The 21,610-nt window shown below is 38.0% G+C and overlaps 3 protein-coding genes and 1 non-coding gene across 7 annotated transcripts; 1 reads left to right on the top strand and 3 right to left on the bottom strand.

The window, feature by feature from the left end:
- Positions 1-3,781: 3,781 nt before the first annotated feature.
- Positions 3,782-9,223, bottom strand: LOC106336570 (kinesin-like protein NACK1). 4 transcript variants are annotated; one of them, XM_013775425.1, is made up of 14 exons: positions 8,769-9,223; positions 8,457-8,517; positions 7,360-7,630; positions 7,181-7,270; positions 7,008-7,108; positions 6,807-6,920; positions 6,651-6,732; positions 6,480-6,547; positions 6,336-6,401; positions 6,136-6,260; positions 5,729-6,065; positions 5,549-5,647; positions 4,533-5,443; positions 3,784-4,444 (listed from the first exon to the last, which is right to left on the bottom strand). In XM_013775425.1, exons 3-14 carry the CDS (start codon positions 7,577-7,579, stop codon positions 4,120-4,122), a joined length of 2,538 nt encoding a protein of 845 aa, XP_013630879.1. In that variant the 5' UTR covers positions 7,580-7,630; positions 8,457-8,517; positions 8,769-9,223; the 3' UTR covers positions 3,784-4,119. The 4 variants fall into 4 exon arrangements, with proteins under 4 accessions (XP_013630882.1, XP_013630881.1, XP_013630879.1 ...); XM_013775426.1 differs by having other exon boundaries at positions 8,764-9,223; XM_013775428.1 differs by lacking the exons at positions 8,457-8,517; positions 8,769-9,223 and adding an exon at positions 8,069-8,144 and having other exon boundaries at positions 3,782-4,444.
- Positions 9,224-11,769: 2,546 nt separating this feature from the next.
- Positions 11,770-14,511, bottom strand: LOC106342680 (probable fructose-bisphosphate aldolase 1, chloroplastic). The gene is made up of 7 exons (XM_013781684.1): positions 14,223-14,511; positions 13,864-14,133; positions 12,891-13,000; positions 12,719-12,809; positions 12,499-12,637; positions 12,280-12,410; positions 11,770-12,198 (listed from the first exon to the last, which is right to left on the bottom strand). Exons 1-7 carry the CDS (start codon positions 14,400-14,402, stop codon positions 11,920-11,922), a joined length of 1,200 nt encoding a protein of 399 aa, XP_013637138.1. The 5' UTR covers positions 14,403-14,511; the 3' UTR covers positions 11,770-11,919.
- Positions 14,512-15,221: 710 nt separating this feature from the next.
- LOC106340929 lies at positions 15,222-16,346 on the bottom strand. The gene is given in 3 exon segments (XM_013779754.1): positions 15,222-15,673; positions 15,780-16,111; positions 16,114-16,346. Coding segments are annotated over 3 exon segments (687 nt in total). The 5' UTR covers positions 16,310-16,346; the 3' UTR covers positions 15,222-15,514.
- A 66-nt stretch (positions 16,347-16,412) lies between these two features.
- Positions 16,413-16,484, top strand: TRNAP-CGG. The gene has a single exon. It is a non-coding gene; the product is annotated as a tRNA-Pro (tRNA).
- Positions 16,485-21,610: the final 5,126 nt, after the last annotated feature.

Raw genomic sequence — 21,610 nt, forward strand, 5'->3', positions numbered from 1 at the left:
AATTTGTTGCCAGAAAATTTCTCTCGTAAAATTGAAGACTGCAAAAAGAAAATTCTTTCAAGTTTTTTATTTATATGACATCTGATTAACAAGGGATTTGAGGGTACCGGTTTTTTTTATCAAAACTTCTTTTTTCATCTTCAAGCAAGTCAATTTGAAACAAAGAATGAACGTCAATAAATGTTTAATGTTAAAAGTATTGTGCCTATAAGATATGTTAAAGTTCGTTGAGATTAGTCATGCTAGTACTCATTTAATTGGTTGAGTTATTGTCAACAAATCCACCATGACTCATGTTCAAACTATTTTTTTTTTACGTTGATCAAAATTATGTGATGGTTTCACTTTTTCCGAATACGATTTGCTTTTGAAAGGTTCAAATTTTGGTTGTTTTTTTTTTCACCGTAGAACTATTTAAAGTCCAATTATTATCAAAAAAACTATTTAAAGTCCAATAGAGATAGTAAGGTAAGTAGGTAACTCACTCTTTTTCGGTGTCCTTCAATTCTTAATTGATTTCTGTTTTTTTAACTATTCAACCATTTAACTGTTTTACAAAATACAAAAAAAAATCTTTTTTTTGTGCTTAAATATTTATTTTTTACAAAAAATTCAATTTTTTTGCTTAAATATTTCTTTGTTTTAGAAAAATAAAAATAAAATATTTCTTTTTAGTACAAAAATATTTCCTTTTTAAATACAAACAAATATTTCTTTAGATATTTCAAATTAAAAAAAAAACAAAAATAACTTATAAGTATTGGGTGAATATTGTGCATAAGCATAGGTTGTTTTGCAGATATATTTGTTATTTTCTTAGTGTATTACTGTTTTTTTTTAATATATGAACTGATTTCCATAGAAAATATTCAATGTATATCTTGGTATCATATTAAATTTTATAATATAATATAGTTTTTTTTTGTTTTAGGCAAAGATTTTAATGTTTTATGTCCATCTAATTGGTTTGATTTAAATGTGTTTCAAACCTTTTTTACATTTTTAGTTTCACATTATTTTCATATGTTTCTACATTAAGTTTAGTGGACACGGAACATTTGATATCCTGGAAAAAAAAAACACAAGTCTTAGATTCAAGATATCTACAAAAACAGAAATAATGATACCAATGTGAGAATTCATATTAAACTGAAGAACAAATGACTCTAGCAGAGAAGATAGAAAACTTAGACTTACGAGAATGTTAAGGATGAGAAATATGTATTTGTTAGATGATCGCAAAGAAATATGAAAGCCCACAGTAAATAACTGAAGAATTTTATCCCTAAAGGTATCATGCCTATATAAAGAGAGAGGTTGCAATGAGTTAAGGTTGCAATATGGTGATCCATTCATTTTCATTATCTTTCAGTTTGTGAACCGATTTCTGATTTTGAACTGTTCAGCCATTCTATTGTTTTAAAGACAATAAAAAGCTTTTTTCTATATTTTTTTTTAATATTTCAAACAATTCTAAAAACGTATATAGCTTATAAGGACTAGTGAATATTTGTGCATATGTGTAGCTTTTTGATGATACATTTGTTATTTTCCTAGTGTATACTGTTTTGTGTTAATATATGAACTTATAAATGAATTGATTTTCATAAAAGTATTTAATTCTTATTGTGGGGATCATATAACTAAATTTTCTAATATAATAACATATTTTACATTTAGATAAAATATTTTAATTTTTTATGTCCATCTAATTACTTATTTTAAAATGTGCTTCAAATCTTTTTAATATTGTTAGTTGCACGTTATTAACATATGTTTTATGTCAAGCTTTGTAGACACGGAATATATGATATCCTCGATTTTTTTTTTCAAAACTCTTGAATTAGATATTTATAAACAATCAAGGTGACCAAAATAAGTTTATCAATGATAATCATCAATAAATTAAAGTAGAGCAGAATTTTAGACTAATAAATCAAAAGGGGAAATTCTATAGAAGTATCCCAACTAAATTTTGTTAAAGTTTTTTACTATCCAATTTAATATCTTAAATAATTATTTTGCTCATGTTAATACATAAATTTTTAAATGCGTGTTTATTTTTAATCAAAAAATATTAATAAGGAAAATTCTCTCAAATAGCCCTTTTAATTTTTTGTCACAAAAATAGCATTCAAGGAAGAAAATGACCAAAATAGCTCATTTTTATTTTGAAAATTTTAATATTTATATTTTATTTTTTTAAATTTGAAACTTTATCTCCAAAACCTCACCCCTTAACTCTAAACTTTAAATCTAGTTTAGTTAAACCTATCATAAAAATGTATTTTTACCATTTAGTAAAACTTATTTTGGTAATTTTATTCATTGAAGACTATTTTTGTGAAAATAAACTAAAAAGAAGTTATATTTGGGAATTTCTCTAATAATAAGTTTCAAATGATTTTTTTTCAGTTAAAAAAAATTCTTAATTTTTTTTTTTTTAAGTTTTAACTTTACTTGAAATTTTAATGATAATCATGAATAAATTTAAATCACAGCAGCAAATGTAAATAAAGAAAGTTTACCTTGATTGCTATGATAAAGTGCTACGTTACAGATGACCCGCCACCGTCAAAGTCCGCTTTTCAGTATGGAGTGCTTCCGTGTTTTTGGCTTAGGAGCGAAGCATTTGGGCGGGTAGTGTTGGGGATGGTCAAGAGATGCACCGAAATGTGTTGAGGTGTTGGTCCGGTGTTTCATTCAGATCTTTAGGAGACTAATGCCAAGCTTTTATTGTGGTATCTTGGTCTGTCATTAACACCTAGTGTCTATAATGCGTTCGTCTCGTGAGGTCTAATAAGTAGGCTATAGGAGCTAGGCATGGGTCTTGATGAAGCTGAAGCTAGTCACAAAATTCACCACCCGGTGTTGATGCATTTGTCTGTGTGCTGCATTCATATCTTTGGAGACAAAGGCTTGAGTTTTGAGCAGAAGTTGTGACTAGTTTAAAGTATCTCAGGTTTCATTGCTTACGCTCATTTGGTCAAAGTAGGTGGTTTAAGAGACAACTCTTTCGGGTCTTAGGAAGAGCTTTTCTCATAGGTTGTGGAATTATAGCAAAGTTTGATTTCAGGTAGTTTAGAATCCAATGAATCCAATCTAGTGATGTTAACTGATACTAGAATAGTTTGTTTGCAAGTGTGGTTGAATCCATTGTGGTGAAATCATGTACTCCCAATTTGTTTAATATGAAGTTGATGATGAGTTAAAAAAAAAAAGGGTGCTATGTTACCACATCAAAACAGCTCACAGTCAACCGTACCTTTCAAACCTTCCCATTTTCACCCTCTATCCCAACCTTCTTTGAAGAAAATACAAGTACTGTAATATGTTTCTTTTGATGGCCACTACCATCAATGTAAATACATACATATCACACATAAGAAGCTAACAAAACTTCAAAATTTGTATAAAAAAATATATGCGCGGGATGAGGTCTTCTTTCAACAAATTTTAGTCTCAGCATTTTTTTTTTTGTCTCATCAATTGTTCTTTTAGCCATCTTCATCAACTATAAATTAACCAAGGCAATGGAAAGTCAGTGTCATACGTTGTCCATTCTTATATTTTCCGAAATAGAAACACATTTTTCCACTAAGCTCTTTTCTTTTAGTCACATTTTATCTTATAGAAACATAGCAAATCCAATCACTTTTAGTATTGGTTTCTAACATCATTATGAGTAACTCCAGTCAAATAATGTATAAATAAATGTCTTTACATTAAAAACTTAGCTCAAAACATCTTCAGCATGTCCAACCTGTTTACAGAAACACACGGTCATTCACATAAATTTCATTTATCCACTAATCAGTAAGCAAATATCGATTCCAGTTCACAAAAAAATGGTTCCCAGTAATATTTGGTTCGATTAGAAATCAATTCCAACCCTGAGTTTTAGGCACATGTGAGGAGGTTTTTCGTTGCAATAAAATAGGACAAGAGTCGATGACTGACCAACGCAGACAGAACATCAGAATCAGATAAGTCTCGTCTATTTTCCAAATCAAAAGCCCCTGTTAAAAAAGCAAAAGAAACAGAGAAGCTCCCCTTACTCCAAGAACCCACCTAGAAGATTTACACAAATTCAACCTCATACTCCAACGTGTTTCACTATCAGAAAAGCGTTGCCATGCTTTTTCTCCAGCTATGAGACCTCCGACTTGTCGGAAGCGGAGGCGTGAAGCTCAGACCAAACATCTCCTTCATAGCTCTTCCTTGCTCCACGAACCTGACCAGCTTCGCTACAACGGCTGCACTATCTACCACATGGATTATGTCCTTGGGTTTACTCCACAGCTGGTTCGCCAGCTGCAACCGCCTGCGTTTCGAGTTCACATCGATCCCAAACTTCTCGTAAAGCCTCTTCCTTTCTTCTCCAGAGAACCTCTTCCCCACCAGCTTGCTTAGCATCCGTCTCTCCCTCTGAAGTGCCTTCAGGCTACACAACGAAAACCAATACGAGCGGTTAATGAAAAAACGTTAGCTGTTGATTGATGATGCAAAACGCTGAAAAAGCACTAACTAACCTTGAAGCTACTGTAAGGGTTTGTCCTCCTCTTTCAAAGGCTTGGTTACCCTGAGAGAAGCTTTCTTTCATAAAGGAGAGTCTTCTTAGCTCTACTCCCATGTATATCGAATCTGCTTGATCTCCCTTGAAGAGCAAGAAGAAGTATGTTCTGTGCACCAACGAGACGTTACATGTCTCCCAAAGTTCCAGAATCTGTTCCCTCTTTCTCTCAAATTCCTCCGACCAGTTCGTCATTGTCCCAGACACCTCTTCTTTGTCCAGACCAATGTCATTCCCCATTTCCTTGAGCCCTTGGACAAATGAACTGATGCTGGTGATACCTCCATCGTCTCCCACCATTGGTGTTCCAACGCTGTGAGCCTCAGTGGAATCGCTTCCGCGAGAAGACATTGAATCACTCCTCATCAATTTCTTGCCAGAGCCAAACTCTAAATCAGGAAACGCAACAGCATGAACCTCCGGTATTCCAGGGTAGTAGTAAGTCTCCAGGGCATCATCAGGAGGAGTACTTGTCTCTTCTCCGCGGTTCCAACTCTTCCTCGCCCTTACGCTTCTAACACTTGACGGATTCCTGTTCTGAGCAAGACCTGTTTCAGGGTTCACTTCTGCACTGTGCTCCACATGTGTTTCTGCTTCTGTCCTTTCTTCTTCATCGTGGTTAATAACGTCACTGGCTGATGATTCTTCCATCTCAATGCATTGTACTTCTTTGCAGTATTCTTCTGACTGATCACCAGGCGACAATACCTCCTCCAGATCCTCGTCAGAGTGAGACCTAACGGGAGCTCTTGCAGTTGACGTGCCATCTGATATGAAACTAGTCCTGTCTGGATCGACAACGCCTGATGTCTCTGACACTGAACCATCCTCCCACTTGTTTGCACGGTTACGGAAATGTGGAGTTCCAGCCTTTGTAAGAGGAGAAATGAAGAAAAATAGCAAATGATTGAGCTTAAAAATGCTATAAAATTTACAGATTATTGGATTATATGTCAATTGAATGAACTACGATACCTTCGAAGACTCATCGTGTGCAACCATCTTCATGAAATCTTCAAGCCGAGATTGAGCAAGATCCTGCTGTTTGGTCATATCTGCGAGCTGCTTCTCCATCTGCACAACATCAAACCTTAATCAGAATAAATCCAACTATCCAAACTCATGCCAAAGGATCTGTGGAAACTAAGCACAGGCCTTTTGTATCTGAAGATCTTTCTTTCTTAGCGCAACCCCACAGTCGCAACTTGAGGTGGCAGGGGCTGGGTTTCTCAGCTCGCTTTCGAGCCTGGCTAGCTCACGCTGCAGTTGCTTCACCAATGCCTTGTCTGACATGACAACATTGATCTGTGCCTTGGTGGTGACTTCCTTGGCACAACAGGCGAACAAAAGCGTGTTTCTAGTCTGCTCAACATGGCTCCTTGCTGGACTCAGCGTGCAGACTATGGCGGTTCTCGCATTTCCCCCTAAACACGGCTGAAGAATGCGTGTGAGCTTGGAGTCTCTAAAGTTGATGTGTCCTTGTCTTCCATTGCTGCATCATGTTGACAGTTTTTATATTAATGCACATTAAGTTACAAAATGACAAAGTATCAGTTACACACCTGAGTTTGCGTATGACAGTTCCTAGAGTGAGCAAACTTCGATTGATATGACAACCCTCCTTAAGTCTTGCACCAGCTGATAATGCCTGCGATGCGCGCTCGCTCCCCGCCAAATCAATGAAATTCTGTACACGAGCACAACCAAGATGATTCGTCAAAGCTTAGGACCAAAAGTAGATAAAGAGCAGATGAGTACATACCACACTCGCCAGGAGGGTGGTTGAGTTTTCTTTGCCTAGGAACTCACGCGCAGAGCTTTCAACTGTCTACAAAAAAAATTAAGAGTTTAGATAAGTTACAAAGCAAAAAAAGAGAGGAATCTTAGTGGTAGATTAGAGATTTACTAGTTTGATAATTTGATGAGATCTTGAACTTCTCTCATTCAATGAGGTTTCACCAATCTTCCGCTGGGCTGCAACAAGTACAACAAGGAAACGTGACAAGAGATTCTTTTCAGGCAGCACTTTGTACTTAACTATCAACTGGTTCGTGGTAATGGAAAATGAGGTTATTACCTTCACAAATAGAGATAAGATCCTTAAAATGGTTCCAGTCTCTCAGGACTTCCTCTCTGGTTTTTTCAACGACGGCCCCTTTCTGAATCGCAGGAAAATAAAATATTATCAACTATAAAAGAGTTGGCGCAGCAAGGAGAAACAACAATATTTCACCTCAGGGTCATCACGTAGCCTCAGTGGAGTACTATCCGGGCTGAGAAGATCTTGGATGGCCTCATTGTAGATCTCTATAGCCGAAAATTTCACAACAAACGCCCTGTCTTCATGCTGCAGCAGTCCGGTACAATTAGTGAAAACGAAGAATAAAAATATCAAAGTAGTGTGTGTGGAAAATATGAACTTTTTTAAGCGTACCTTAAATATATAGTCAAATATGTCAGCGACAGCAAACTCAGTTATACCAGTCATGGTGTATGTCTTTCCACTACTCGTCTGACCATATGCGAATATACTAGCTGCGAACCAATAATTCTTAGCTTTTAATGCCATTGATGTTTATGTCATCACAAGAATCAAAGGAAGCTTACAGTTGATTCCTTTGACTACCGAGAGAGCAACTTCCTTGGGGCCATCCTCGTAAACTTGTCTTGTTGGAGATTCACCTCGGTACACTCTATCTGTCATCAAAATGTCAAAAGAGAAATGGCATCGATAAATCAACTCAGGAAGATATTTGAACTAAAAAAAAAAACAGTACAAGTCTTACCAAAAGAGTATGCAGAAGGAAAAGTTGAGCCTTCACGCAGAGTGTTTCTGTACAAGACGGTGGTGTCGTTGATGCATTCCCAATCAGCAGCTTCCTTAGCCAAGATCTCTTTGTCGTTGAGAGGTCTGAGTCTCACCAGAACCAGTATCTTCTCCTCGCGGGCTACATGCACCTGTGTCTTGTCCATTTTCTTCAGCTCCTCTCCAGCAATCGCCCCCATTGGTTAACTTTTTTTAAGGTCTTTGAGCAGAGGAAACTCGAACTCGCTTTCCTGAAACAGTTCAGACGTTAACATTGATGTATTTGCACATTTCATTCATATTTTTAAACAAAAAGAGCTCTGGGAAGAGACCCAAAAAGAGTCCAACTAACACAACCATAAAGAAATGAAAAAAACTCAGACATGTCGTCTTACCAAACCAAAGACAAGAGGTTAAAACAAGAGGCATGCCTAGAAAATCCCTCTAGAGAAGAGAAAATATAAAGAGTTAAACAAAGCAAACTGGTAATGTCAGAGGACGTGGATTGCAATGCAAATACAGCACTAGACTTTAAATGTATACAACAGAAATCGAAAGAGAGAGATGACTTATTAGCAGGGATAAGGTTGTTATAAGAATGTATATGATAACAGAGTTTACTTAGAAGGTGATCAACAACCTTTTAACTGAAGAAGAAATAAAAAAAGAAGAGAGTAGTGGTCACCCACTATGCTTGAGAACGAAGTCATGCACCATCAAAGTTTCTTTCTTTATTGGAGAATATTAAGTAATAAATGACCCCACAGTGTTCCACCCTTCTCCGTTGAAATGCATCCATTTATTTTAATGGAAAAGAAAGGAAAAGCTATCATAATCTTAAGTACTTTGATTGTAATCTTTACACACGGAAAAGCAGACAGAACCAAAAAAAATATGAAGAAAGAATTAATATATTAATTATTGTATTCACAAGTCTTTCTCCACAATTGGCATTAAACAATAGTGAGAATATTTTTTAAAAATAGACATCACAAATCTCAGAACTAAACCCTAAATCTTATTATCTTGTTGCACATTTGTGTATGAATTTACATAGAGAGAGAGAGGCTTCTGTACCTAGTGGTGAGTAGAGTTGTCTTCTTCCCTAAAGTGATGTCGTTTGAACAGAAACTCTGATCTGAAACATCCACCACATAAAATCACAGCATTAATAAAACACACATGGAGAACTAATTTTGAGATAAAATGCCAAAAATAGCAATCTCTCGATCTATAAAGAAAATCAAAGTATTTGGCCAAATGGGAGGAGGTCCCCGATGAAACAGTGATATCGAAAACTCGATGGGATCTCTCTAAACGATAGCGCGAAATAAGCGGAGAGAAACAGATGATAAAATAATAGGAGAGAATCAGAGTACATTACAGTACCCTTCTTCTTCTTCTACTCCACTTTCCTGCTGCTTCTTCCTCTCTCTCTCTCTCTCTCTCTCTCAAAAGAGGGACCAATGGGGGTCATTGATTTGGTCCCGCAACTCGCCTCTCTTTTTCTATTCGCCGTACCGAGAGAGAGCGGTGGAAGAAAGATACCAACCGAGTGAAATTTCTATTTTACCCCTGGAACGTTGTCGGGAATCTGAAAAAAAACTGCCACGTGCATTAAAAGCAATGGCCGTTCCCTTTTTCTTGTTTTCCATCTTCTCTTTTTCACACCTGGCACGAGGACCGCTGCTTTTTTAGCCGTTGAACTGTCCGGAGGCCCAAGGGTTTGTTTTGATTAGAGCGAGACTCTCTCCACTAGAGAGAGGGTTTCCCTTCTCATTACTATGATTCTATTTTTTTGTTCTTTTATATATTCGACAATGCTCGTGAAAGATATACATACTCAACCATATTTACTGACATCCCATTCTACTGAACAAACGTGAAATAAGTAACATTCCGAAAATCACGCCTCGCTTTTCTACTTTTGTCGGTCCATCAACCTTTTTTTTTTTCTTTTCTTGCAGCTGATAAAACTTAAACTGCACAAACAACAAAAATATAAAGTCAAAAGCCAGAAATGGTTTATAAGCTCATAACCTCTGTTTGATCTCAGACCATAAACATTAATCAACTGTAGTTAATGCCCCCATTTGTTTAGTTAGTAACATTAACTATATTTAAATTTATCCTCATTTACAAATTAAAAGTTTACCCTAATCCCAGCTGTCTAAATTGATAAGAGTATCTTAATCGCTTTAAGAAAATGGTTGCTTATGGTCTGGGTCCTACCAAAAACACAAGCGCAGTTGTTTCCGCATGCAAAATAAGCACCGAGCTTTTTTTGTTGCTTGTACTGTTCGTGGACTTCACCAACACGTGACGGCCCGCGATTGGTGCCCTTTTTAATTTTTTTTTTTATTCAGACAAAAAAAAAAAATTAAGCAACCTTACATAGTTGCTGGGATAATGATGCTCTAAACACACAACATCATACATATTTAGTTATTTACTAATGCAATTATGCAAACCAGTGGTAGGGTTTACGCATGAAAGCCCATTATTATTTTTCAAGACCAGAACGTAGACATTGAAAATTGCGTATTTGGATGTTGAGAGAAGAGTGGGAAAAATATGGGATGCTTGTGTGGATGGCTGAGCAGGTGCGTATCCTTGAATTTTGGATCACCATTACGAGTGACCGATCTATTTCGTAAACTGTGTTTTTTCAAACAAAATTAAACTGTATGTATTTCTTTGAAAACGACTATTTGAAATTTTGTTATCTGATTAAAACATGCAATAAACAAGATTGCATGTTTTTTTGAGAAAACAAATCTATTTTTCATCTTAGCTTAACTCTTCTCTTGCATATTCATAATGTAAGCATTGGTTGCATATTCACAATGTAAGAAACTAGGAAACAAAATTAAAATTGTATGTTGCCTAGTTGCATTTTCATTGTTAAATATTCGATAACAAGATCTGAGATCCTAAAATCTACACTAAATATTTTATAGTGATTAAAAGTTTAATCTGAGGAAGAAAAGATGACGTGGACAACAATATCTTTAAAACACAACGATATAATCAGATTCCAGTAGGCAAAGATTGATTTTATTGATGAATAAGATCAAATACAACAAGAGAAATAAGATCTGACGTTACAAACGAAGTCGATAAAAGAAAAGACTTAAAGCGAGGTGAAATGAGGTCGATGTGTGTGTATAGCTCTCTCTAAGGTTTTCTTTGTGTTCTTCCTCGTGCCCATCGATCTCTTCTTATAGTGGATTAGTCTCGGATTCTTCTCAACTTCTCCGCGATCTTCGTAACCACCATCTCGATCTCCGATCTTCCATCTCTTCGGAGAGCTCGTAATGGACCTCATTTCCCGTTCTGGATCGCGCGGCCCAAACCTATATATGCCCAATTCGGTATGTGGATCAAAATTGGGTCTAACAATCATCATGTGTTGTATGTCTTCACATTTTTTTGCATATAGTCACCGTAGCCAAACAGTTTTACTGGGTAAAAAATGCAACTAATATTACATTGTGATAAATTTCATTATATATATAACAAGTATATAAAAAAAATGGTTTTCATATTTGAAATATGCATAATTTTAAGATAATGAGTGAAATAAAAAATAAATGTATAATTTGAGGAATATAAAGTGAAAGTGAAATGTTTTAGAAATAAAGTGTAGATATTAAATCAGTTTTGACAACTAAACATGTAAACTGAAGAGAAAATAGCAACAAAAACAGGAAGGGGACAACACAAACCTTTAACTTTTTCACAGGGGAAATTAGAACAAATTTGACCACTTAAACCATAAATTTTATTAATTATCAATGAAATAACAACTATTTTAATATTTCGTAGGCGCAACTGCGCCATTTACCTTTTCTCTGTGCCAGTGCGTATAACATTATTTGTGGTGAATTATTTCGGTTTTCTACCATATACCAATTGATCTAATATGTATGTTACTATAATCGAATGTTATGTCGATGCAGTGCTTTATGATCGAATCACATAAGCCAATGATTATATTGCGAATATGAAAGAGAAGAGTTAAGCTAAAAGGAAAAGGGGTTTGTTTTCCTAAAACTAAGCATAATGTAAATATACAGTAAATTGCAATGTAAAAAGCATTAGATATCAATGAAATCAGGGATTAAAGGAAGCATAAATAGATGAAGTGGAAGGAAAGTCATTAAGCAACGTTTTTGAACTCAAATAGCAATGTTCTCTCCAAGTATTAACTCCTATGCTAGTCATGCATAAATACATCAACTCTTGTTGGTCAACTACACTCATATTTGTATTATGATCAAGTTTGATAGGTTTATAAGACTTGTTAACATCAACTCTCACTGGCCGGTTTACCCTCTTATAGGCATTCCATCGAAATACCTCTCAGGCATATTTACGAGTTGGTACAAAGAGTACAAAACGATCATATTAACGACGATGAAAAAAAAAACAAAACTAGTCACATAAGAAGAGTATTATAATAACTCAAACACCAAAATCAAGCTCAAGCTCAAGTTTTGAGTTTTGGTAAACGGAACCTTTCATACAAAATAGCTTATTAATAGGTGTAGCCTTTTACAAACATACCCTCCTTGGCATCCTCGGACTCACCTTCCCCTGTGTATTTCCCGAGCTGAGCCAGCGAGTTCGCTTTGGCTCTGGTCAAGAGAGTGTCCTGAGCCGCCTTCACGTTCTCTTCTCTGCCTCCCCATGTCTTCAAGCAAGTGTTCTGCAAGGCACGTGCATAGGAGAAGGACACGTGCCATGGGTTCGGTCCTTGGTTCATTGCGTTCAGGTTCAAGGTCGCCTCCAACTCGGACTGTCCACCAGACAGGAACTGCATACATAGAAGATCAAGTAACATTAAATCTCAATCATAGTTTCTTCACGTTAAACAAGAAAAAAGAGAAAAACTTGCCATGATTCCGGGAACAGCGGGAGGAACTCTGTTGCGAAGGAGCTTGAGAGTGTAGGAAGCAACTTGCTCGGGAGTAGCTCTGTCTTTGGACTCAGCACCAGGAGTAACCATGCTTGGCTTCAGGAGGATACCTGTTAAAATCCACAAAGCTTGAGAGAGTGCTTTAAATGAAGCAACAAGCTTAAACATTTATAAACATAGTTCATTTTTAAGTATTACCTTCGAACATGACGTTGTTCTGAGAAAGATAGAAGAAGACCTCAGACCAGACCTTCTCCGCAACCTCGTATGTCCTGTCAATGCAGTGTTCTCCGTCCAACATAATCTCCGGCTCCACAATCGGTACCAGACCGCTATCCTGCAGAACGCAAACGGTAAAACTTATAGATACATACAGCAATATGTTGTACCTGAGAACGGTTTTACAAAAATATTGTACCTGAGAAATAGCGGCGTAGCGGGCAAGTCCCCAGGCTGCTTCTTTAACAGCCAAAGCAGAAGGTCCATTTGGAATGCTCACAACAGTACGCCTAATAATAATTCAGTGTCCAACCAATTATAATCAAGTCATGTACATTTTGATTTTGCAATGAGAACATATAGAAACGTACCATTTGGCGAAGCGAGCACCTTGCTGGTAGTAAGCAGCGGTACGAGAGGCTAAACCGTCAAGTCCTTGGCACCATGACTCGTCGTTAGACCCAACAAGTGGCACCAAACCCTATTTAATATATATAAACTCATTCATCATAATACACACGAAAAGAATCTCGAACATAAACCTATAAGGTTTATATCCCTTATATACTAAAGCATGAACAATTAAATTTTGACATGTGGAATATATTTTATAAAAAAAAAATCTATCTAAAACAAATTCTCATCCCTAATTTCCAGCAACTCTATCCTAATTTTTCTCAGAATTCACGTTCAAAATCACCATGATTTCAAAAGGTTTTCTTCTCCTATATACTTTTTGATCTTTTAGTTCACTCTTTGTTTTATATTTCCATTATCAAATCCCCATGCTTATCAAGGACAAACGTTAGTATCTGAGTTTCCAATTCTTTTATCTAAAATTGAATATTTACAGGTATGTTTTTTGGCTTATCTTTACGTAATTACTATCTTTTGCATTAGTTTTAGTATTTCAAAAGGAACCATACAGACCTGTAACACGCATGAAACCCCACATTCTAATAGTACGTTTAATATCTTTAAGTTTTACGTCTATTTTAGTCAAGGTCAGAGTTCATCTTATGTTGAAATATATTCATGGTCAATTTTACATTAGAGAATCGTGAATCATCTTTAGGTGAAAATAGAATAATAAGTGTAGCCACCACAAAAAAAAATGATAGAGATCTTCAGAGCTTGGAAGATGATGAATCCCAAAGAAAGGTGATGAAGATTTTCTAGATAAATGCAACTTCTTTGTTTGAACACAGCCATTTCTTATCATGTTTGTGAATATTTGACTAGATTATTAATTTTTAGTGAAAGATATATTAAAATTTCATGATCAAGTAATTTAATAGACAAGGAAGTTGATCCACGGGAGAACACTAGTTTATAATTAATTACCTTGTCGACTTTGATGCCAGGGACGATGTTCTGCTGGACGAGAACGTCGACCATTTTCTTGCCGTCGACGGTGGACTGGTAGAGAGTTTCCTCGAACAGGATAGCTCCGGAGATGTACTGTCCCAGTCCTGGAGCCGACACAAGCAGTGTCCGGTAAGCCTGACGGTTAGCCTCTGTGTTCTCTAGCCCAATTGACGCTAAACGCTTCCCGCAAGTCGCGTTTGACTCGTCCATCGCTAAGATTCCGCGTCCCGGAGACGCGATTGTTTTCTGCCACCAATATCTCAACCGTTAAATCATTGAACCAACTGTTCAAAAGAAAAACTGAGAGAATATTAGTTTTGATATGATATAATTACAGCTGTTTTGACGAGCTCGTCGGCGTAGGCAGAGGCGGCATGGACGGTGAGAGCGGAAGGTGCCACGTGGCTCCGGATAGGCGAGACGGAGGAAGGTTGACGGAGTAGGAGACTCTGTCCTTTAAGCCAGTCAGATTTCACCGGTGAGGCTTTGAACAGAGTCGCAGAGCTTGACGCCATCGTTTGCTTATCTTCTTCTTGTTCACAACTACGCTTGAAACTCTTATAACGCTCTGACCACCACTACAACGATAGTGCGGTTTCAGTGGCTGATATATAGAGGACGGAGAGAACACCAAAGATTGGGAAGTTGAGGTCCTCGTGATCCCGCTGACGAGGATTTGCCACGTGGACGATATAAAGAAAATGAGTTTAAGGAACCATAAATAAAATAACCCAAACGATTACATCTAGATGAGTCTCTGAGTGGTTTTTTAAGGCTGAGGTTATGTTTTGAGATTTTCATCAGATGTTGTGAGGTACGGTCCACAGATCACTGCCATGTCAGCACCTTACAGTAAGTTAATAAGTTCTGCAAGGATCGATGGGCCGACTTTCGGCTGGATCGATATGGATCGGACTCTGATATCATGTTAAGCTAGATGGGCTTCCAACGTAAAATCAATTGGTGATAAGTGGATTGACTCATGTATCTTATATATTGATTATGATCCCTTCCAATGCAACACTTTGTGTCTAATACCACAACTACTAAAACTGTTGTTGATAAATGAAGGCCGGAAGAAATCTCAGATATACCAGTTTGTCAGTGACGGGATGCTTTGCCTTTAACTTTCTGGTTACTCACTCAATTCAATCTACATCACTCTCCTGAATTCCACAATAGATTTCTGCAACTCCCTCTCCTCTTTAGATTGTTTTCAGTTGACTAAAAACCTTCTGGGCAATGGATGATTTGGCTTGAGTGGGATTCCAATGGGTAAGAAAATTGCTGCAGCCATATAACCCAAACCATATAACAGACATACACTTTGCTCTTCTAATCTAACATGAATTTATTTCAGGCTCAGTCGAGACAGAAAGAATCAAATATGCAGAGAAAGTGAAGGCTGTTTAGCTCAGAAAGTCACCATATACTAAAAAGAAAAGTAAAAAGGGAACAAAAATCAGCATTATTCATTCAGTTGAGATCAATGATACTATGTTTGAGACTGTTATTCTTAAAGAACAGAAAAAAAAAATGGAAAAGTCTTGCCATAGATGGCACTGTTTCGGGTCCACTCAGTCCTGAGATTCCACTATATAATAAGGATCATACAACTAATCTGTTACTACTCAACAACCTCCCCCTTTGCTATCAATTTGGTGGGACTAGGACGGTAAAGTATTACAGTCCGTCCAATTTTCCCTACTACTACAGAACCAGTAGCTTCCTCCAAATGTAAAATCATGTCCTCTAGCGTCCCAGGGCATGTCCTGTGTATTTTCACCTATTCATGGAATCACTCAGGCATAGCGTTTCAGGTTCAGACTTAAATGTTTCATTGAGCAAAGAAAGAGAGACTGTTTCATGCATATGGCTCATAAAGTTGATACCTTTAATAGCTCGTTCTTCTCCAGCGTCTCTAGGACGGAGAAGACGACTGAATCCGTGACCCCTGACTTGCCCACGAGTTGACATTTCAGCTTCTCTCCAAGGCTGTGCGCGTAAGAAGCGAGCTTTTTCTTCTCCCTCACCGTCAACTTCATTGGCGAGCTCTCAGCCATCACCTCTTCAGAGCTTCTTCGAATTTCTCTCGTAGAAACCAGTGTACGGTCCAACCCATCCTCTTCGTCTTCATCGTTTTTTGCGCTATGAGAGGGTAAGGACACGTTGTCTTTATCTTGTTCTGGTTCGCAAGCAGAAGACAAGTATTTAGGTACGAGTGAGAAGAGAGTGAGATGTAAGGACACTGGAGAGGTAAAGAAGAGGATGTCGGCGAGAAGAAGAACAAGGAACGGAAGCCACGCTGCTGATTGGGATTACTGATTAATCTGCAGAACAGACAAACTGGAGACTTTGGTTTGGCATGTCGGAGAAGATGTTGAATAAGGTACGTCAAAGTCGATGGTTTTACAGTCGTCATTGCAGCTAGGCCATGTCCGGGGTCTCCTTCTGCTCCCTGAGATTTATGTGGGCTTATAGCAACATCTTCATTAATATTTTCTTATACACAGGTAGGACAAAAAGGGTGTTTGGTCTAGTGGTATGATTCTCGCTTCGGGTGTGAGAGGTCCCGAGTTCGATTCTCGGAACACCCCTTTCTTTTTCATTTTAAAATACGCATTGTTTTCAAAACCCCTTTGTTTCGTTTTGTTGCCTTTAAAACGGCACGAATTCTGTCGCACAAGAACAACACTGCAGAGAGGTTTGTGCTAGCCCTGGGCATAAAATCCGTACCCGACGACCCGATCCGATACCGACCCGAAAAACCCGGTTCGGATCCTTGCCCGACCCGTCTAAAATACCCTATTGGGTAGCATTGTTCAAGACCCGAAGAACCGATACCCGGTCGGATCTTACCCGATACCCGGTCGGTTTTTCTAAGACCCGAAACATGCTAAGCGCCTAAGCTACCTAAATTCCTAATCCTTTCCTGATTCCTCTACTTTCCATTTATCTCTCAAATCGATTCCACTTCCCAAATTCTCGTTTCCACTTCCCGAAATTTAAGCGATGCTCAATCAATATTGTATATCTCGTTTGATTCAACCACAAACTGGAACCAAGGCGCCAATTTCGAAGCTCAGCGTCGTCTCCTCCATCAGAGGCGTCTCGGTCTCGTAGTCGATCGAAGCTAACTCTCGAACTCGGTCCTCTTGTTCAATTTGGAGTTGTTGTTTCAAGTTCTTGTTTGTAACTTTTTCTTTTGTGTATCATATAGATGGCGTCTTGTGACCATCCAGAGGACAGAGTTGATCCAATGTGTGATGATGGTGATGATTCTAATGCTTCCAGAGATGAAGTTTAGACACCAATTTCTCGAAATAAAAACAAGCGTAAAGAAACAGATGAAGGCGGTAGTTCAAAGAAGGCTAGATCATGGGTGTGGGAACATTTCACCAAAAAGATAGAAGATAAGGACAGAGCTAGTTGCAACTACTGTGGGAAAGAGATGGCAAGTGCGAGCAAGTCTGGAACAACTAGCTTGTCAAAGCATTTGAATGTCGCTTGGAAGAGTTTCCAGGTGTGGCAAGCAGTGAATAGGTTTGGTACACAAGTTGTGATGTCTCCAGTTGGTGAAGATGGTGATCTTAGGGTGTGTAAGGTCTCTAAAGCAGTCTTTAGGTAAGCTACAAACGAGATGATGGTCTTCGGAGAGTTAGCTTTGTCTTGGGTAGACAGCTTAGCGTGGAAACATTTCTGTGCTAAAACGAAGCTCTACTCACCTAATTCTAGGAGAACTGCCAGACGAGATATAGTAGAGATGTATGTGAAAAACTACTGCGTCTCATCATAGTCAGTCTCAAGGTACCTCTTCTCAGTCTCAAGATCTGTTTGTTGAAGAAGTATCTCAGAGAACAGTACTTGGGAATGGTGTTGCATATGAGAGCATGAATGACATCTATGAGGAGCTTGGCCAAGAAGCTGGTTTTCAGGAAAAGACAAACGAGTTGGATCTCTATTTGAAAGAGAGTGCGGAGAATCATCATGTGATGAATGGTACAGAGTATGATGTACTCTCTTGGTGGAGGGGAAATAGTGGTATGTATCCGGTTCTATCACTATTAGCTAGGGATGCATTTGCAATGCAAGTGAGTTCTGTTGCTTCTGAATCTGCTTTTAGCACAAGTGGTCGAGTTTTGGATCCAAGCTGAAGCTGCTTGACACATTACATGATAGAAGTGTTAATGTGCACCGAGCAATGGCTAAAATGTGAAATTAAAGTCAGTGACAGAGGAATTATAAGACAAGAACAACTACTTAAGGAGGTGGAGGCAGAAGATGATCTTATGAGAGGTAATTTCGAATCTCTGTTATTATTTTTTCCAAGTTTTATGTATGCTTGACTTCTTGTTACTAGCTTGTTACTTGTAATTTACTAACCTTTAGTTTTTTTCATTTTATTAGAATTTGAACCTGGTTTTAGGCATGACTCATGAGTGAAGAAATGGCAGCAATGGTAAGCCGTAAGCTTGTTAGTTGTTACTTGTCATTCTTTGTAGTTTGTACTTTTTAATCTGAATGTTACTTGTCATTCTTTGTACTTGTCGTTCTTAATGTTCTTACTTCTTAGTTTCAGGTGGTAGAGAGTAGAGAGTAGACCAGTAGAGACTTAAGAGATGGAAACTGATTACTCGCTTCTCGTGTACTGGAAAATGATTCTCCATGTCTCAGTCTTGTTTGTTTTTCCCTTTGTTTCGCTTTGGACATTTGCCTTGGTGTTGTTTTTGTGTTTTCAGAACCTTTATGTTTCAGTTTGTGATGTTTTTATTTGACTTTGTCGTGTTGGATTGTGGAACATGGAAGTTTGAATTTGATGTTTTAAACGTTTATTGATATGTACGGTTCTGATCTGTGTTAAACATGCTCATTTGTCAAGTTCAGTTGTGGTATAGTATAGGTTTTAAAGTAGGTAATGTCATGGAAGTGGTGTAATTTTCGGGTTATCCGTAGGACCCGATCCGAAATTTTCGAATTTTACCCGAAACCGACCCGACCCCAAAGGGAACCGAAATTATCGGGTTTTTTACGGTTCTCTGAAAACCTGACCCGGACCGACCCGACCCCGACAAGACCCGAACCGACCCCGAACCGATAAATTCAAATTACCCGATTGGGTCCTAAAATACAAGACCCGAAAGACCCAGACCCGAGACGACCCGAACCGAACCCGACCCGAGACGACCCGAATGCCCAGGGCTAGTTTGTGCAATAGTGTTCTAAAGAACATATATGATTTACAAATTACAACTATAAACACAAAGTTCAAAACTCTAAAGGAGAAATGCTATTCATTCTATTTTTTTTTTTCATCTGATTTTCATTGATGACTTGAAAAAGATACAAAATTGAGATACTAAAGCCGGCGGAACACAAAGAAATCCTCGGAAGCTAAGCCCACAAGAGGAAAACAAGAACCCAAACATACATGGGTGACATACCAACATCTAGAGATTAAACGAACCACCTACACTCTTTTTACAAAACACAAACCCAGCTATCCATGATAAAAGAACAGAGCTTTAATGAACTAAAACTACCCGGAACTCTTAGCAACGAACTGAACAAGAGAGAGCAAGCAACGTAGAGTACTTCTTTATGGAGAGCAGAACTTCATTTGAACCACCTGTTCATAATGATAACACCCACACCACTTCAACGAAGTGAAGACATAAAACCAGGATGTAACAACACCCGCCAGAGCACCATACTCAACCGCACCTTAATCTAGAAACCTCCATGCCTCAACCTCTTTCTATTGCTTCAAACGAAGCCACGAGGAAACCAGAGACCTAAGGAAGACTCAGATAAACACTGAAAAGAAAGGCGGGAGAAGGCCTCCAATAAACTCTGAAACCACCTACAACTCAAGGACCAAAACCTGCAACTGCTCACCATACACCCCCACTGTTGCTGAATCAAAGACCATCAAACACAAGTTCGAGAACCTAAGAGAGCTTAACCACACATAACCCCTCGGCCAGAGGAAGTCACAAAGGCGGAAGGACGACTGGGACAGAACTGAAGAACTCTCTCTGCTGAGACACCGAAGCATGAACAGAGAAGAAAAGCCAGCAACCTCACTACCGTAGTGGACTCATCACTCCGGCCGGATCTGAGACAGAGAAGCACAGATCTGACAACTTGACAAATCTGTAACAACAAGAAACCCAGATCTACAAAACCCTTGATAACAAATCCGAAAATGAATCACAGATATGTCATCAAATAACTTTAATAGTGGTTAACAAAAGCAATCTAAGCCAGAGAAAGTAAAAGAAGTGTAGGTTTGAACAGAAAAGAAATAGAACAGCTAAACACAAACACAAGACGTACTGCTCCGACGGCAACGCTGAAGACGCACCACCGTCGGAACCACCACGAATCAACCGGAGAAGAAAGCCTAGAGAGAGAAGGGAGGTTCGTCGCTCACACCTATTCATTCTACTTACTCTTATTGTAAAAAAGCAAATAAAATTAGAGTTGTCTACTCTACATTGTACATGCTATTTGATCAATGCATCACTAAAATCAAAGTCGGATCGATGTGCAAGTAGTGACCAACCATAGAGTAACAATATTTTTAAAAAATTGCTTGAAATCGTTGATAAAAAAAATAAAACAAAATATTTTTAATATTACTAATTTATAAAAATTGTATTGTTTTTTATTATTTTTTCTTCGTAAAACAGACTAACGACCCCCAAGCACTTGAAACAGAAAAAGATTAATGCTTCCATAGAAAATCGAGAGGCAAGGAGGAGAACCGTCTCTCTTCTTGATTCTTGGCATCGCCGTGTTTTTCTTGCTCCGGCATCCACGCTTCTCTGGTAATGCTACTGGTCGCCACTATGAAGCTGCGCTTGCTGGCTTTTCCTCCTCTGATATATGTTACTAGGTCACCACCGTGACTGCATATTCTTAAAGAAAAAAAAAAATTCTTGGTTTTATTTTCTGTGATTTATGGTCTATATTCTTAGTCAGGCCCGTCTCAACAATATAGTGGATCCTCACTTCAAGAAAACTTGGGGCCTACTTCCCAAAACAAAATAATTTTTACACAATTAAGCACTAACTTAAAGAAAAAAATCAAAAATTTGTAATGGGTCATGTGCAAATGTGCATTCAACACATGCACAAAACCGGGCCAGCTCTTCGTTCTAGGTTGGTTTACCTTCTTGTATACCGGTAAGCAATGAGGTTTAAACTCTCGGTTTAAGGTTTTCCCCATTTGATTTGATTTACTGCACATTTCTTCTGAATGACTAAAAGAATATTACGTGTGGAACGGTTGGGAATGTGCCAGGTGATTTAAGGCAATAAACATGAGTTTGATTCGATTCATTTGTTTTTTTTCTTTTTGTCGATTTATACGTAAAAGAAAGTAATAATCCACTATCCGACCACTTTTGCGTGATCGACTAGCCCACCGGACCTAAGTCCATGCCATTACAGGATTTTTAAGCGTCCACTAAAGGACCCCTGGTTACGCGAAGTGGTCTGGAGGGCGAGAGGCAGCCCATTTAAAACCCCTCGTGGCCAACGCGAATCGAACCCGGGACCGTATCAGGGCCGAAGCTCCCTCAAGTACCACTAGGCCAACTCGAGTTGGTTACATAAAAGAAAGTGAATATTCTCACATGCTGATACATAGTCTGATAATCACCGAGTCTATTATATATGCATGGATTGAGAACATGATTCTGCTTATAATATATTTGAA

The sequence above is a fragment of the Brassica oleracea genome, chromosome C4, assembly GCF_000695525.1.
Source record: "Brassica oleracea var. oleracea cultivar TO1000 chromosome C4, BOL, whole genome shotgun sequence".
NCBI lineage: Eukaryota > Viridiplantae > Streptophyta > Magnoliopsida > Brassicales > Brassicaceae > Brassica > Brassica oleracea.